This window comes from Archocentrus centrarchus, chromosome 17, assembly GCF_007364275.1.
Source record: "Archocentrus centrarchus isolate MPI-CPG fArcCen1 chromosome 17, fArcCen1, whole genome shotgun sequence".
Lineage (NCBI taxonomy): Eukaryota > Metazoa > Chordata > Actinopteri > Cichliformes > Cichlidae > Archocentrus > Archocentrus centrarchus.
Window position 1 is genome coordinate 11,610,922 of NC_044362.1, and position 17,501 is coordinate 11,628,422.

Genomic DNA, 17,501 nt, shown 5'->3' on the forward strand with positions numbered 1-17,501 from the left:
ATCCTCTCGGCCACGACGACGTCTGAGGCAGAGGGTTTTTACGTGACTCCCTGCAGCTCCAGAGAGGAGAGAGTTGTTAGGATAAAGTTTCAGGTTTAAAGTCTGCGTGTTGATGACAATCATCTTAACCAAAATATCAGATCCTCCTGTGTGACCTCTAACCTCCCAGATGGGATCAACATTTTTACATTTATCTCTTGCAGTGCATCAACTCAGACCTGATGGGTCACTTCTTCCTCACCTCTACATATTTCCACATTAATTTTCCTGCATTTTTTTTTGGGGGGGGGGGGGGGGGGGGGGGCTGTGAGGGAGTTACTAACGACTCTGCACTGACAAACGGTCTGTAATTCACTGAAAGCTGTTTGAAACAGTACCCTTGTTTCTCATATTTACATTAAAACACTAGCAGAGGAGCCAGGTGTGCCTATCGCCACTGTGTCCACACCTCTTGGTAGCCCAACCCTTGCTGTCGTATCACCCATGGGTGAAACTCAGTCTCCTCCACCCACCGCATATCACCATCACTACAAAGCACCTCGTTGCCCATCTTGATTCTCTACAGCACACCGCACATCAGCTCACCTCTGACACCTTTATCTAGACTCAATTATACTTAAGTAGTATCTATTAATCTATTTAAACTTGACGCAACTACCCTGGGCAGACTCTCTCTCACACACACACACACGCGCGCTCTTCCAGAAGTATATTTTCCAGCTTCTGAAGTACTGAACAACGATGGCGCCTTCAGTTCTACAAAATGGTGGCTTCATCTTGGGCTTGATCGGTGCAGCCGCACTCATTGCAGCCACGGCCATGAACAACTGGAGTGTGAAGGACAGGCAGACGGAAGTCGTGACATCTGTTTATACCTATAAGGGTCTGTGGCAAGACTGTGAGACGACATCTGCTGGGCTCACAGAGTGCCGCCCGCTCTACGGCCTCCTGGGCTACTCAGGTATGACAAAGTTCTCATGAGTCTTAATCTGCAGATCTTATCCAGTGACTGATTGTTTGGATTCCAATTAGTCTAAATTATCTTAAATATTGAAAATATTCAGACTGTTAATCTCCCTCACTGACAAGACCACAGCTGCAGGAGTTTTTCTTACCAAGGAAATGAAAACTCTCCTCTGTCTGCTCTAAAAAGAGATCCTTGACTTTCACTGAACATAGGAGCAACGCTGTAATTTACTAATTTTAATGCTTTAAAGCACGAGTTCCCAGTAGATGGTTAGGACGAGGGTGTATGTCAAGATCTAATAGGGCCTAAATGGTTCTTCTCAAATAACACAGGACAAGGTTGTTTCAGATGATCATTGAGGCTATGATGAAATGTGTAAAAGCAACAGAAAAAGATCTCTTCCCTCTCACGTCCCTTTTATGCCACACATTTGTAAATCGCCGTGAAGAGCCGCAGCTTCTTAACCTCCCCACTCCAAACCTTCCAGAACCTTTACAGAGTGAAATGTCATTTTCAGGTTGTTATACACTTGTTGTACCTGTGGAAAAACAAACAAACAAACCAAAAAACAACTAACTGAAATTATATTTTGCACTTACATATTTTTCTTTAGCTTTACTTTCTGATAATTTGGTGGACATAAAAACCTGACAAGGCTTTATTGAGACTCAGATGTCTAAATGATTCTGTTTGCTGTCTTCAAAAAGAGTTTTATATATATATATTTAAAAACTAAGTAAAGAGGAAGTTAAGACAAAACCCTGAATCCAAACTGTCCCTAAAATAGATCAAACCTTTGGTATTGTGAAAACTTTGGGCTCCTAGATTAGGACATCTCACTGTTAAAAAGAAGATATATTTTATGGCTTTTATGCTCACATCCTCAAACTCCCTCCAGCGCAGCGCCCACACCTATCACTGTTTGCATTAGCACTTCTGTCCTAATGGCCAGGCCGAGACTCAGTTATCAGAAAACAGAACAAACAACAAGCAAAGGGCACCTCCCAACAGTACATCTACTGTAAGAGAACACACTTCACATCTTTGAATACACATTTTATTTGGATAATTAGTCCTATAAAAATTAAAGTCTAACTCTCAGATAGATGATTACAAAGTGACAGCACTTTGTAATGCTTTTAGACTCATCAGTGGTTTTAGGTTCATTAAAGTCAGCATAACGTGTTAATGTCTGTGTGTTTTCTGTCCACCAGGTTTCTTCCAGGCTGTGCGAGCTCTGATGATAGTGGGTGTGGTGCTGAGCGTGCTCGGGGCGGGGATATCAATTTTCTCCCTGAGCTGCCTCACAATGAACAAGATGCAAGACACCGCAAAGGCCAAGATGAGCCTCACTGCTGGCATCATGTTCATCATCGCAGGTATCAGTGCTGACCAGACCTAAACACTCGTGCATATTCAACATGTTTTTGTTTGTTTGTTTTTTTCAATTAAAAACTGAACTGAAATTCTGAGGTGTGAAAACATGAAGGTTTTTTTTTTTTTTGGCTTCTGAAGAGATCCATAACAACAAAAAAAGTTTAGAGATAAAGAAAATATGTGTACATCTAACAGGAAACATTTGAAGCAGACCTATTATGCTCAGCTCCATATTTCTAATCTTGGACTCTACTAGAGCATATTTGACTAATAAGTGCCAAATTTGAACCCACCACTATGCACTTTGAGGGTCTGTAACTAGAAAAATATTCATAGTATGGGGGTAAAATTTTGCATACCTTCATTAGATGTGAGTCTGAGTGGGTTGGTTGTGAACTTTTCTCAGATCTGGTTAATTTTATATAGAATGACCCACTGACACCGTGCATGACAACACACTGCACTGTAAAAAAGTACATTTCTCTAAAATACCGGCAGCAGGGTTCCCAGCACTTTTATTGTAAAATTTACAGTGACCATACTGTAAATTATTTTAAAATCATTATGTAACTTTTACAGCAGTTCATTAGAGTGCAAGAGTAGACTGTCTGAAACTGAGCACTTAGATGAGTCTGAAGCCCGAGTTTATGGCCCACAGGGGTTACTTCAACCTCATTATTCAAAACTGTCAGTGTTTAATATGAGCATCCACTACATCCATTGTACCAGTGTGTGACAAAGCTGAGTTTGGCAGTTTCTCCATGAGGTAGATAAATCACTGAGCTCCTGTCTTTCACTTTCTCTCAGGTGTGTGCGGCATTGCAGGAGCTTCCATGTATGCCAATCAAATTGTGGCCAGTTTCAAGATGTCCACCTACTCCAACTACGGAGGAGGAATGATGGCAGGGGGGATGGGCATGGGAATGGGTGGAGGAATGGGAGAAGGAATGCCCACGTATGATATTATTTTGCTTGTATGTAATTGTATGTATCATTCCACTGTTGGGCTTACAACAGGTCTTGTTTGTCTTTTACCAGTTACACATTCGGCCCGGCACTGTTTGTGGCCTGGATCGGAGGGGGCGTTCTGCTCATTGGTGGCATCCTGAAGTCTCTGGCTTTCAGGGAGATGGTGAAGGATGAGAAACCACGGTAACTCCCCTCAGAGATTTATAATGCTACAAGCTGATGAGACTGTAAACTTTTTTTTAAAGTATAACTAAAGATTGAAAGAAAATGAACTTTCTGTGACAGTCTGTGCTGCTGTTTTAATTTGAAGCATTCCCTCGCAAATTATAAAAAATAACTTTTCAATTACATTTTTATTTTTTTATGCTGTTTGCTTCCTTTCCAGTTACCCAGGGGTTGCTTACAAACCTCAGTCCAACAACAAAACTGAGCTGATGGATTACCATTCAGAGGGAGGCAAGAAAAACCAGAATTATGTGTAACTTCAGCCACGGCGTTAACACCAACGGTCTGAATTTGCCAAAGAAATGTGTTTTCAGCTTTACACATTCAGCATGCTTCATGTACACATTCAATATCTTTTTATTTTCTGATAATACAAGTCAGTAATGTCTCACATCCTAACATCTGTCCAGCTGCAAGAGTTAAGGAAATAGTTGTGGCTACATATGTAGTTTTCACATGCACATCTCAGACGAAGCTGAAGTATCTCAGTGGTTATGAGATACTCGCACACTAAATGTATCTGAAGCTTTTTTTTTTAACTTGAGTTTTGTGTAATCATTATTTGTCTGAAAATAAAACACTGATTCCTAAACTATGTGTGCACAGTGGTCGTCATTGCTCCAAGTATTTATTTACTGATAACTTACTGAATATGCATATGGGGTATGTAAAGTAGGATTATTTGCAGAATAAAGTATACAGTGGCTTGCAAAAGTATTCATACCCCTTGAACTTTTCCATATTTTGTCACATTACAACCACAAACAGAAATATATTTCACTGGAAGTTAATGTGAAAGACCAGCACAAAGTGGTTTACAATTGTGAAGTGGAAAGAAAATTATACATGATTCAAAACATTTTTTACAAATAAAAACTGAAAAGTGTGGTGTGCAAAAGTATTCAGCCCCCTTTTCTCTGAGTGCAACCAATTGCATTCAGAAGTTGCCTGATGACTGCTAATGACTAAAAAGAGTCCACCTGTGTGTAATCTAATTTCAGTACAAATACAGCTGCTCCGTGATGGCCTCAGAGGTTGGTTAAGAGAATATTGGGGAGTAAACAGCATCATGAAGTCCAAAGAACACAGCAGACAGGTCAGGAATAAGGTTGTGGAGAAGTTTAAAGCAGGCTTAGGCTATAAAAAGATTTCCCAAGCTTTGAACATCTCACGGAGCACTGATTCAATCCATTATCCAGAAATGGAAAGAGTATGGCACAACTGTAAACCTACCAAGACAAGGCCGTCTACCTAAACTTACAGGTCGAACAAGGAGAGCACTGATTAGAGATGCAGCCAAGAGGCCCATGGTGACTCTGGACCAAATGCAGAGATCCACAGCTCAGGTGGGGGAATCTGTCCACAGGACAACTATTAGTCGTGCACTGCACAAATGTGGTCTTTATGGAAGAGTGGCAAGAAGAAAGCCATTGTTAAAAGAAAACCATAAAAAGTCCCGTTTGCAGTTTGCCAGAAGCCATGTTGGAGACACAGCAAACATGTGGAACAAGGTGCTTTGGTCAGATGAGACCAAAATTGAACTTTTTGGCCAAAATGCAAAACGCTATGTGTGGTGGAGAATTAACACTGCACATCACTCTGAACACACCATCCCCACTGTCAAATATGGTGGTGGCAGCATCAGGCTCTGGGGCTGCTTCTCTTCAGCAGGGACAGGAAAGTTGGTCAGAGTTGATGGGAAGATGGATGGAGCCAAATACAGAGCAATCCTGGAAGAAAACCTGTTGGAGTCTGCAAAAGACTTGAGACTGGGGCGGAGGTTCACCTTCCAGCAGGACAACAACCCTAAACATAAAGCCAGGGCTACAATGGAATGGTTTAAAACCAAACATATTCATGTGTTAGAATGGCCCAGTCAAAGTCCAGACCTAAACCCAATCGAGAATTTGTGGCAAGATCTGAAAACTGCTGTTCACAAACGCTCTCCATCTAATCTGACTGAACTTGAGCTGTTTTGCAAAGAAGAATGGGCAAAAATTTCAGTCACTAGATGTGCAAAGCTGGTGGAGACAAACCCTAAAAGACTTGCAGCTGTAATTGCAGCAAAAGGTGGTTCCACAAAGTATTGACTCAGGGGGGCTCAATACTTTTGCACACCACACTTTTCAGTTTATTTGTAAAAAATGTTTTGGATCATGTATAATTTTCTTTCCGCTTCACAATTGTAACCACTGTGTGTTGGTCTTTCACATTAAATTCCAGTGAAATTTATTTGTTTGTGGTTGTAATGTGACAAAATATGGAAAAGTTCAAGGGGTATGAATACTTTTGCAAGCCACAGTAAGTACTTAGTTTACGAGTAGCAGTCTGTAACCAACTTGTAGTAATGGTGTACATTTTACTGATAAGTGAAAGGAACAGATAGATCTGGTAAATTCTGGCATTTACTACACTTTTTTTATCTCTGTGTCAGTGTTTCCTCTTCCCTTCACAAACAACCCAGTAAACAAATATATTGTTGTAAAGTGAGATCTGTAATAAGGTCAGGCAACTTTAAAGCTGACACAAGCAACCAGGCAGGTATGGGTGTAGTAGAAGTTTGAATGCACTAAATATGTTCTGTAACCAGCTCACTATGCAGTCAGTGAATCCAATAGGCTGACAAATAATTTTTCACCAACACGGTGCTGGTGCCCAAAAGCTGGAATCAGCACCAAAGTTATAACCCCTGCTATCAGGTGGCTATGGGAGGGGCAACTATGAGAAATGTCCCGTGAATGGCAGATACAGCCCACAGGTAATCACCGTGATTTTCTTCCTGTGGAAATGACTCCAACTTCTGTTAATGTTCCGTAACAATCAGTCCTCAAACCTGTAAAAATGTGGGCTGGGTCTTAAAAGGCACCATCACAGAACTGGAGCCAGTCCAGTACCAACAGCTGCATCACATCAGTGGAAATGAGGTACAGGTGTCCAGGTTTTCATTGAGACAAGGTAGCACATCTCAACTGGCTCTGTAATTGTATTGTTCTGTCTATATTTGATGTTATGGGCATGTTTACCAAAACCCAAAGATGACTGCAAAAGAAAGTAGCAGCTGAAAAAAAAATCTTTTAACAGTTATTGTGATAGAAAAGGGGGCTATATGAGTGTGACAAGACCATTTAAAAACATGTAATGTCTCCGCCTATGCTCACTGGACACAGCACTGACCTGATATGTCATAAAAAACCCACTAGGTGTCAGTAAAGTCATACCTTCAGTTTCAAAACCTGAACCCACAATCATGTGCTTAAGACTACAAATGTGTTAGTGTTGAAAAAAAGAAAAAAAAAAAGGCTATCAGATATTTCATTTATTGTTGCATATTTAGTCCATCACTTCACCAGCTGATAAGCTTCCAAAACAAATCCAGTTTCTCTTTAAGAGCAGAAAATGCAGAAAAAAGAACACAAATTTACATCAGATCTCACATCCCAAAACTGGTTTCCTGCGAGCTCTTCACTAATGTGTGCCTCTGCAAAGACATCTGCATTTGGAGAGGAACTAGGATTCATTCACTCATACGACAAACGCCATTAATCACAATGTTGAGCAGTACCAAAAAAAAAAAATATGAGAATATCAGACAGACAGATAGGGAATGTGAGGTCCCGCAGACGGACAAAACTGATCATGATGTGCAAGACAGTTTCAAACCTAAAGGTGTGAGCAATGATTGATCTGTAAAGCTGAAACTTTAGACTCAGATTAGGTTGTTTCAGTCTCACATGAGCTGCTTGGTAAAATCCAGATGACAGTCATGATTTTCAGATACAAAATAACCAAACAGTCATACAGAGCAGAGATTCAGCAACCAGCTATAAAAGGCCAAGTTGTGTACAAATTGGTAAATAGCTAAACATTCAGTTCACACAAACTACAAAAATGTATCTGCTCACTTGCTTCTAGTAATCTCCAACCATGCAGAGAGATCTTAATTTTCTGAAGTCTCCTGAGTTCTCTGCCACAAGCAAATAAATGAGATTAACTGAATTTCATTTGTTGGTATTAAAATGTGGGAAATTTGATTTACAGCAACATCAGTTTACCTGCTACCTTCATTTGGTGTGTATGGTGTTAATCTGCAGCAGCCTGACCACAGACAAGCTATGAATGATTATTTGTATGAATGTGTCAGAGGACCACAAACAAAATCCCCTTCACCTGAAGGTGGAGGCATAAACCTCACAGAGAAACTATCTGCACAGCTAGATTAAACTACAAAGCAGTGAATAAATAATTATTTGTAATTTGGGGGGACTGAGCTGTTTTGAGTATTCCAAATTTTAAAAAAAGAAAAATTTAAAAAAATAATAATTGGACTCCTGTCTATATTCGGTCTAACTTTTCACTCAGGAACTCCTCCACGCTGTCTGTGTTCCACTTGAGGATGCTGAGTTCTTCAGCAATGTTCCCGTTATCGTCCAAAAGCTTTAGAACAGGATCTGAGCCTCTGACGTACTGCAGGGTGAAGAAAAAGAGAGGCTCATTTGATCAACATAATCTGGTTTATAATTCCAAAATTAATTACTGTGCCAAAAAGATGCTGGTACATTAGCAACATGATTCATCATGATTACCTTGATCTGAAGACCCTTGAACATCTTCGGCTTTTCACTCCTGACAAAAGCTGAGGAGAAACACAAAAAAGACAAATGGCAGGTAATAAATCAGTCAGTTAACACTTTATATTTTAGTTCTGAGGTCTGGAATGGGTGACAACTGCAACAGAACCCAAGAATAGAGTCTGAACAGCAGAAGAGACAGTTGAAAACACAGGATGCCCACAGCTGAAGCAAACAAACATCAGCCATATGGCACAGGCGGGGATCCAGACGTCTACCCGCATACGAGCTGCAGCAACTACACCGCTGTAACCTGACACTGAATTTAACCACACGTCTCCATGTGGGAGACAAAAGATAAACAAATCTTCAAAAGTCTGTTTGAAGACAGTCCTGCTGGCATTTTAGTCCCGTTGTCCCTTCCATTACGACACAGACTCACACAAAGCACAAGATCAGTTTCAGGAAAAGCTGCTGTTTCAAAATAAATAATGTTGCCTCAATAGAGAACTCACCTTGGACTTGAGGGAACCGCCCCAGTTTTCATCCACACACCTCGAGGATGGCTCCAGCATAGAGCTGCAGAGAGAGAAATACAATGTGAAGCAGTCCAAGAGATTTTCACTCAACACATTAGTGCCTGCACACAGTCTGAGGGGACTGAAGCTCTGCTGGGGGTGGAATGTCTGCCCGAAGGAGTAATTTGATTCAAGCAGCCTGATTCATAAATGTGTCCGGGCGACTCCTTGGGGGTCATTAAGCTGTGAGGCTGTGCATATGGAGTGGGGCTGATGGATGGCAGTTTGTGCAGGGCTCACTTGTAATCAAACCTCCAGCACCAACACACAATAAGTTAGAGGAAATTGGAGTGTCACGGCAGTATTTCAAGGCCACGCTCTGCGTGTCGTTTTCAAGGAGGAGAGTGGTAAATGGCCTGGTTGGCCGGTTCACACAGCAAATTAAATTACGCATGCAAGGCTAAGATCCTCTCCTGTTCTCTCCCTGTCCCACCCTGTGTCTGTAAACCATCGGGCACAGCTGAAATTAAATTTCCATGCTTTTCATTTTATCACACACAGTAGATCAGAAGATTGGTGGAAAGTCACGACTCGGTTGGAAACAGAAAACTAACGATGAATCGCTTTACCCAGACCTACTGCAGCATTTTAACATTTCAAAATGTTGTTAATTAGTTACTCACCCTCTCCATCAGTGATTTCAAGGCCAAAAACGTGCTTTAAAAGCTTGACTTTAGCTCTAGCATGTCTTAATCCTACGGTTATCCTATCAACCACAGAGAATAGCTTTGATGGATCAATATTAATGCTGAACCATGTGAAGTCATCAGAACAGATAGCACTAAAGGTTTACAGGAAATATTCAGATAAAGTATAATCCCATGTTTTAATCCACAAAGCTTTATTGTGTTTGGGGACACAGCAAAGACTTTAAAGGACAAAAGGTGCAAAGTAAATCTTTTCCTTACACTGGGATTATGAACATGATTCAACCTTTTCTCTTTGAATTATCACAATTATTCAGCATGCATCTGAACTCCCTCTCTACAAATCACCACCTTATTGTGGTGGAGGGGTTTGTGTGTCCCGGGGGTTTTGCCCCCGGTAGGGTCTCCTATTCCAAATTCGTCCCGGTGAAGGGCCAGACAAAGAGCGTTTCAGACAACACTTACAAGAGGAAGACCAAGGGAGCAGTTTGCCCTGCCTGGCACAGAGTTACCGGAGCCGCACCCTGGAGCCAGGCCTGGAGAGGGAGCTCGAGGGAGAGCGCCTGGTGGCCGGGTCTTAGCCCTGGAGCCCAGCTGGGTGCAGCCTGGAGAGGAGACATGGGCCTGCACTCCTGTAGGCGCACCACCAACAGGAGGCACCGTAGGGGTTGGGTGAAGTGTATGTCAGGCAGCCGCCAAAAGCAGAGGCCCTGGCAGACCAATCCCTGGCTATTGAGGCTGGTGATTGGGATAGAATGTCACCTCTCCTTTGGGGAAAGAGGCTAAGCTAGCGCGTGAGGCTCAGAGATATCGGCTAAATCCTCACCTCTACACACAGACTGGGCTCTGGAACCAGTCTGGAGTTGCCCTCAGTGAGAGGCAGAGGGCTGGGGTGGACATCCTTATGACGAGAAGGAGAGGGTCGCTTCCCTACACCTTCAGGTAGTGGAATGGGTCCTGACTGTTGTTTGCACTTATGTGCCGAACAACACTTCAGAGTACCCAGCCTTCTTGGAGTCACTGGGTGGGGTGCTCGAGGGTGCTCCATCTGGTGGTTCCATTGTCCTTCTGGGAGACTTCAGCACTCACGTGGATGACAATAGTGAGACCTAGAGGAATGTGATTGGGAGGAATGGCCTGCCTGATCTGAACCTGAGTAATGTTCTGTTATTGGACTTCTGTGCAAACCACAATTTATCCATAACAAAACACCATGTTCAAACATAAGGATGTGCATAAGCGCACGTGGCACCAAAACACCCTAGATCGCAGGTCGATGATCGAGTTTGCAATTGTATCAACAGATCTGCGGCCATATAGCTCTGGACATTCAGGTAAAGAGAGGAGCTGAGCTGTCAACTGATCACCACCTGGTGGTGAGTTGGAGCAGGTGGCGGGAGAGGATGCTGGACAGACCCAGCGCACCTAAACATAAAGTGAGGGTGTGCTGGGAACACCTGCAAGGTCTTCAACTCCCATCTGCGACAGAACTTCAACAGCATTCCAAGAGAGGCTGAGGACATTGAGTCCGAACGGACCATACTCCACACCTCCATTCTTGAGGCTGCTACATGGAGCTGCAGCTGCAAGATGGTTGGTGCCTGTCATGATGGTAATCCCCAAACCAGATGGTGGACACTGGAGGTAAAGAGAGCCATCAAGCTGAAGGAGTCATCCTATTGGGCTTGGTTAGTCTGTGGGACTCTGGAGGCAGTAGATGGGTACCAGCAGGCCTAAGGGAATGTTCTTCAGATGGTGGCTGGAGCAAAAACTCAGGTGTGGGTGGAGTTCAGTGAGGTCATGGAAAAAGACTTTCGGACTTCCTCGAAGCAATTCTGGCAAACCGTCAGGGGAAAGCGGTGCTTTACCTACACGGTGTATAGCGCAAGTGGGGTGCTGCTGACTTCAACGGAGGATCCAGTTGGGTGTACCGGTCGAGGACCTCCTTAATCCCACTGACATGCCTTCCATAGAGGGAGCAAAGCCTGTTTTCCAACTGCTACTACTGGATCATGGTCAACTTATAAGTGACATCACTCCCAGCTCCCACATGCAACTTCCAAGGAAAAGGAACACAGCATTAGGACAAGTAGACCCTACTGGACAAAAGCTCAGGCTTGAGACTTCTCTAAACACTTGGTTCCTAAATTTTTTTTTTACAACTCTTGGATCTGTATGTCAATCAAAGGCAATATCCTTAATATGGTCATCTCAGATACTAAGCTCTGGGTTGTGAGAACAGCAGCCCCATTCACCTGCTGCTCAACCCTTCTGTTTGACAGACAGAGGGGCAGCCAATCAAAGAGAGAGGAGCTAAAACTGTTTCAGACAGAGGAAGAACTGAGGGGCTGCATGAAGGCTGAGTAAAATTTAAATAAGGAATATTTTGAACTGTGAATTGTGCAAAGTTACTCTAGCACAGTTCCAAAAAAAAAAAAAAAAAAAAAAAAAAAAAAAAAAAAAAATTTAGAGCTGGAAATTAGCATAAGTAGTTCACTTTAAAGTCAAGAAACTAAAGTTTCCAGTGTTATTGTCATCAATTGTGCACTGGTGTTCTGAGTGACTCTCATAAAGGTTTAGCTGCTCTACAGAGATGTAATACATCATTCACACCCCGAGGAGCTGAGGTGCTGCTACACCCAGGTGCTCTGCAGAGAAGAGCACATTTGAAGATGAGTAAGCACAATGCCCTCCATGCTCAATGAATCTTACTAATCGACCAGACTGTGCAGTAAGCCATTTTTCTGAAGGTTTAACAATACGGCACTGATGTCAACTGAGACACTGAAAGGAATTCTTAAGGCAGATAATTGTTGCCGCCTGAGGATAAAATGTGCTTAGTGACGCTGTCGTTTCTATCGGAGACCTCCGAGTGCAGCGAGAGACTGGCAACTGCTCTTCTAAGTGACATTTTCACTCAAATGCTGAAGAGGAGTAATCTCTGCTTTAAGTGTCTGTCTGAAACACAGTTATCATCAAGAGGTGTAATGAGGTGTGTGCTACACATTTCCAAGGTGCTGTTGCTAGGATACCACACACACACACACACACACACACACACACACACACACACACACACACACACACACACGGGGGCCCTGCTTAATCAAGGAAAAATTACATTGTTTTTCCACCATCACTTAAGTCAGTGTTTATCTGCCCGAGCACAGCAAGGCGGGTCCTGACCATGCTGTTATATCCAGAGCAGTGAGCATACAGTAACACTGCATCACAGCTTACAGACATGGTAACACCTGACACTTCGACCCTGAGCTGAGCTGAGGTTAAGGAGCCTCGACTCTGAACATCGGAGAAAGATTGAGACGGACAGCCAGTAACAGGCTGCGTGTGACACAGCTGCAAACAGTGTCAACAGGAAGGAAGGCTAAAGCTCGGCTGTTTTTAGTAGCAGTGCAAACGAGGAGGGACGTGGCCCTGTCAGTAAACGTGACGCATTTCGACAGAGGTCCAGCTAACAACTGAGGAAAATTTTTTCTTTTCAGATCCCACAATTGGGAAGACCTTCTCAATTTATAATTTCACTGTATGCCCTTTATTTAACCTTGTTTCTGGTTACACTTGGCCTATCCAGACTGAATCTCCATGTATCACACTCCATGCTGTGCCCTAATCTAGACAGGCAGTCGCTTTCTGTCGACCTGCTCGATGAGCCCTCCGTTTTTCCCTTTACCTTGCGTGCTTCCATCTGGGCCTCCTGCTGGCAGCACTGACGGCAATTAGGCTGGAGCTTGGTGAGGCTGAACTCCCCGAGCAGGTCACAGGAGCTGCACAGCAGGTTGCTGGAGAGGCCCAGCTCCCTGCAAGCCTCAGACGACAGCTCGGCTCCGTACGCCGACAGCTGGAGGAAGGATGAAGGACAAAGATAAAGGGAGGAAGAAACAAAAGGCAACATTTTCCTAAAGTGCTTACTTCTCATGAGCAAAGGTGTGGGATTACAACAGTAGAACTACTAATAAAGTTCAAATTAGCAACAATGATTTTAAAGTACTAAGACAACTGATACACTATTACCATTACCCCAAGAATAAATGTGTTAGGAACAACATTTTAGCAAAATATTAATTTAATCTTAAAAATATTTTAGATATTAATGTAATTTTAAAAAACAGAGATCATATTATTATTATTACTACTACAGGCAAAGCTGAAGTTTATTATTGCACAAAACCAAACTATATATGATTTATTATAATTTGTAGCTTTTATTCTAAGTAAAAGCTAAATTGGTACTTAAAAGGGTAGTAATCATGTTGTCATTCTAGGAACATTCAGGTATTTGTGTAATATTTATATGGTGAAATCAATATGCTTCATTTTGCCCACAATCTAAAATAATTTAAATAAACCCAGATTCATTAAAATGTCAACACTGTTAACTTTGTCTTTCAATAAAAACTCAAGTGAGTATGCCCCACTGTCAGCTTCTACATAATTTGAAATTATGTAGAAACTATGAGCAGTTATGTCACATGATTTTGCCTCATGCTGCTATACTTCTACATCTGTCTCCTTAACGACAGAGTAGCGTTTCCTTATGTTCTGTTGTATATACACACACAGATAAAATGGTGAATTCTCACATTAAACATAGAACACAGTACATATGCGAGTAATCACTGCGAGACAAAAGCTCAGGCTTCATGCGGCTCAGTATGATGGCATAAAGGGGGGATAGCCCTTATATGGTCATCTCTGGCACACAGCAGCTCACCTACCAGCTGATTAAATATTTTGCTTGTGAGTCGCAGACAATCAGAAGAAAAACCTGAACCCGGAGGCTGCACCAAGCCCACAGTATAAGATAAACCTGGAATCATTTTAAACTGTAAATGATGTAAATTTACTCCAGCAGAGTTCAAGATGAAATATATGGTGCTGTAAAAGAAGATATCGCCCCTTTAAATCAAAATACACATCTGAGAGTCCCAATGACGCTAAAACACTGGTATTTTAAAACACAAAACAATGATCTGAAGTACTGACAGGACTGGGGGTAGAATAACAACACTGAGCTGCTGTTCGTACTTTATTACTTTAACAGCTTTTGCTTGAAGACGCCAACAGGAAAACATGATCCGCTTTCGTTTCAGCGCCCTCTTATATTTAACCACCCCACAAACACTTTCATATTACAGTCTAACTTTTGCTGGAAAGGTTACCTTTAAATTAATCTACAGGAGTTTGACCCGGCGCTGAGAAGTGCACAGGTTTAATAGGCAGTTAATTTAGTACACCGGAAGTCTTCTTTTTGTCGTCGACTTTCTCCTTAAAAAATAATAAAATAAAAACACACAAGGCTCGAAAAAAATAATTAGTTAATAAACAGCAAAAATCTAACAACCGCATCCTAAAGCCACCGCTTCCCGCGGGGCTCGGGGGTGTTTTCGGAATGAGCCACGTCAGTGTGCAGCTCCGGGTACAGCTCCGGGTGTAGATCAGGGTGCAGCGGAATGCGGCTCACCTGAGGATGAACGCAGGCCCGCCGCCCCTACACCCACTGTAAGCAGCTCAAACAGCAGCCGGCGCTGCCATTTTTCAGCGTTAACAAACTCACCGTCTGTAGCAGCGACAGGAGCCACAGGAGATACACCTCTCCCGACATTTTGGAGCCTTCGCTTTGTTAGCGAAAACTACTATTAGGACCTCTTTATTCCACTGAAGGTCGGCCCCCATCGCGCCTGAGTGTTAAATGTTTTTGATGTTAATTTCTGACATATATTTTTAACTTTTCATGGCGAAACACAACTAAAAAAAGCTTTATAGACGTTTTGTGCAAATATATTAAGTGATAAGAATACTTATTTTATTTTATGGGCTTTTTTTTTTTTTTTTGCATTTTGGCATATACCAAGGCAGCCTCAAAAATTCTTCCTCCTCTCTGCTGTCTCATGGTTCTAAAAAGAAGAGCGACGCCTGCTGTCCGAGTCCGGGTCACACAGGGAAATCGGTCCAATCCGAGAGAAAGAGACGGCCACAGTCGGCGAATAGAAAATCTCTGCTGCGTGGTGGACTGTTATTACACCCAATGGCCTGAGTGGTAGTAACAGTGTGTCCGTGATGCGGCTGTGAACACACTAGATGGGACGGGACAACTCCGTATGGGGGACGCAGGCGACAGCGGCTGGTACCATCGCTCTTACATGCCGGAGGGACAAATCTGCACTCTCGAGAAATCTCTAGGGCTTCCCGACTCCCCTCTGTCGAGATTTAATGTAATGAAATAACCATACCGAGTATGAACGCATCGTATTTGAGGTAACCACAGGATCTGAACGCTGGGAGATATTCACACACAGAGGGAGATAGAGGGCCATGCACACACTCTCAGCCGCTTTGTAACCGCCGTGGTCGCCGTGTGTGTTTTTAGTGTCTCCTCCTCCTTCCTCTCCTTCTCTGAGCATGGACTGACCAACATCCCTCTCTGGATGATTTGATGGGGCTCCTCAGAGTCATGATGCCGCCCAAGTTGCAGCTCCTGGCGCTGCTGGCGTTCGCAGTGGCCATGTTCTTCCTGGAGAACCAGATCCAGAAGCTGGAGGAGTCCCGGGGAAAGCTCGGTAAGTTTAAGGGGGCCCAGCGATCCTCCGATCCCTTCCTGTTACCACACTCAGGGACCAGGAACAGGCTTTTGTGTGTGTGTGTGTGTGTGTGTGTGTGTGTGTGTGTGTGTGTGTGTGTGTGTGTGTGTGTGTGTGTGTGTGTGTGTGTGTGTGTGCGCGCGTGTGCGCGGTCCCTGTATGGGTTCTGTATAGATGTGGGCATCACCATTGTTTGCATTTGGGTCAATCAGAGCTTCCAGCTTCTTTCATATGTTCCAAGACACGTTTGAGGATGAGAGAGCTGTCCTGCTGAACTTTGCATAACTGTGAGACAAAAATATTGAACGATTCTCATGTACAGTGAAATCAATGCATGCAAATTGAGTCGACCTCTAATCAGATTTTATTCAGTGCAGTGTGAGACAGAAGACGGCTTTTTGTCCGCAGCTTGATGCATAGCCGTGTATACCTAGTATTTGTTTTCATTTCAGATTAACCTGACAGGTATTCTCTGTGCTTAGAGCTTAATGATTTGGCCTTTGCATTGTTGGAAGTGATGGAAACTGATCTTCACAGTTTTCAAAGGTTCAGGTAAAGATCCAAACCACAAAGATTACACACTTTACATTGTTTAAAAAGAAAAGCAGCAGAGCTTTGTGAATCTTTACAAGCCTCTGCCTGGGAAATTACATAAATAAGTACTTCACCAGCTCCCTATCATTGGCTTACATGATAAATCAACTGCATGAGAATTCATCAGCTAATTTAGGAAGATGTGACCATAAACTGTCCATAGTGGCGATCTTTGGCTCAGGCTGTAAGCCTGGGCGGTGAGTGAGGAATATATCACAGTGCTCACAGATTAGCAGCCGAAAATGGCTCCTTGCTTAAAGTACTTTTTAGTAAAATTTTGTATTCATGGGGGACACCGCACTGCTGCAAATCCTCTCCAGCCCCTTCACCAAACTCCTTCCTCTGATTGAAACGTGGCCGCCGCTGCCTTCAATTCCCTTCGCTGGCTCCCATCAGGGGCTCAGTCCCAGTAAAGATCTGGGACATTGCAGGATTATCTCTCTGGTGCCTCCACTTTGGGGATTTTTTTTAAAGTGGTGCAGACACTGTGAGAGTGCAGCCAGCGTACCTCAGGGGTTCACACCACATCCTTTTTGAAGGGAAGGCAGCCAGTGGACCTTTTGACATTCGACAGCAGGAAAAGCACAGGTGTCAGTCTGCAGCAGAGATGATGGCAAGAATCAATTCAATCCAGGCATGGCAGTTTAGGGTCTTGATGGCGCAACAGGGGTGCTTAAAACTGGGGTAGGAAAAAAACCTTTTGGCAATCTTAAACAAAGAAATCCGTAATAGCATGTCGGTATTTTGTAATTCAAGTGGTCTGAAAGGGAGCAAGGCTCCCGCACCTCCTCTGATCTGTTTCCAGACTTTCCAGAAAATCTAGCCCACAACAAGGGACGCTGGCCCATCAGAGCTCTTTTCAGATCACATTATGTGAGTATTAGAAAGTTGTATAAAGAGCAAAAAAGCTCTGAGTAGGAAGTGCGGTGCAGTGGAAGATTCAGTTAAGTAAAGGTGTGAGCTGTGACCTTATTTTT

General features: G+C 43.1%; 3 protein-coding genes across 3 annotated transcripts in view; 2 read left to right on the plus strand and 1 right to left on the minus strand.

The window, feature by feature from the left end:
• Positions 1-741: 741 nt before the first annotated feature.
• On the plus strand, positions 742-3,795 carry cldn18 (claudin 18). The gene is made up of 5 exons (XM_030752917.1): positions 742-961; positions 2,182-2,346; positions 3,152-3,299; positions 3,383-3,496; positions 3,699-3,795. Exons 1-5 carry the CDS (start codon positions 742-744, stop codon positions 3,793-3,795), a joined length of 744 nt encoding a protein of 247 aa, XP_030608777.1.
• Positions 3,796-6,839: 3,044 nt separating this feature from the next.
• Positions 6,840-15,004, minus strand: selenof (selenoprotein F). The gene is made up of 5 exons (XM_030751638.1): positions 14,907-15,004; positions 13,023-13,190; positions 8,622-8,685; positions 8,122-8,171; positions 6,840-8,002 (listed from the first exon to the last, which is right to left on the minus strand). The coding sequence occupies exons 1-5, from the start codon at positions 14,952-14,954 to the stop codon at positions 7,871-7,873; spliced, it is 462 nt and encodes a 153-aa protein (XP_030607498.1). The 5' UTR covers positions 14,955-15,004; the 3' UTR covers positions 6,840-7,870.
• A 264-nt stretch (positions 15,005-15,268) lies between these two features.
• Positions 15,269-17,501, plus strand: part of hs2st1a (heparan sulfate 2-O-sulfotransferase 1a) — a 29,493-nt gene continuing 27,260 nt past the window's right edge. The window contains exon 1 of the mRNA XM_030751002.1: positions 15,269-15,909. Within this exon, the coding sequence (XP_030606862.1) occupies positions 15,786-15,909 (124 nt within the window). The 5' untranslated portion in view covers positions 15,269-15,785. The remainder of the gene's footprint in view (positions 15,910-17,501) is intronic.

Coding starts and splice junctions, on each gene's coding strand:
- cldn18 (XM_030752917.1), top strand. CDS start 742: ATGGCGCCTTCAGTTCTACAAAATGGTGGCTTCATCTTGGGCTTGATC. Junction 2,347..3,151: donor CATCATGTTCATCATCGCAG/GTATCAGTGCTG, acceptor ACTTTCTCTCAG/GTGTGTGCGGCATTGCAGGA. Junction 3,497..3,698: donor GTGAAGGATGAGAAACCACG/GTAACTCCCCTC, acceptor CTTCCTTTCCAG/TTACCCAGGGGTTGCTTACA.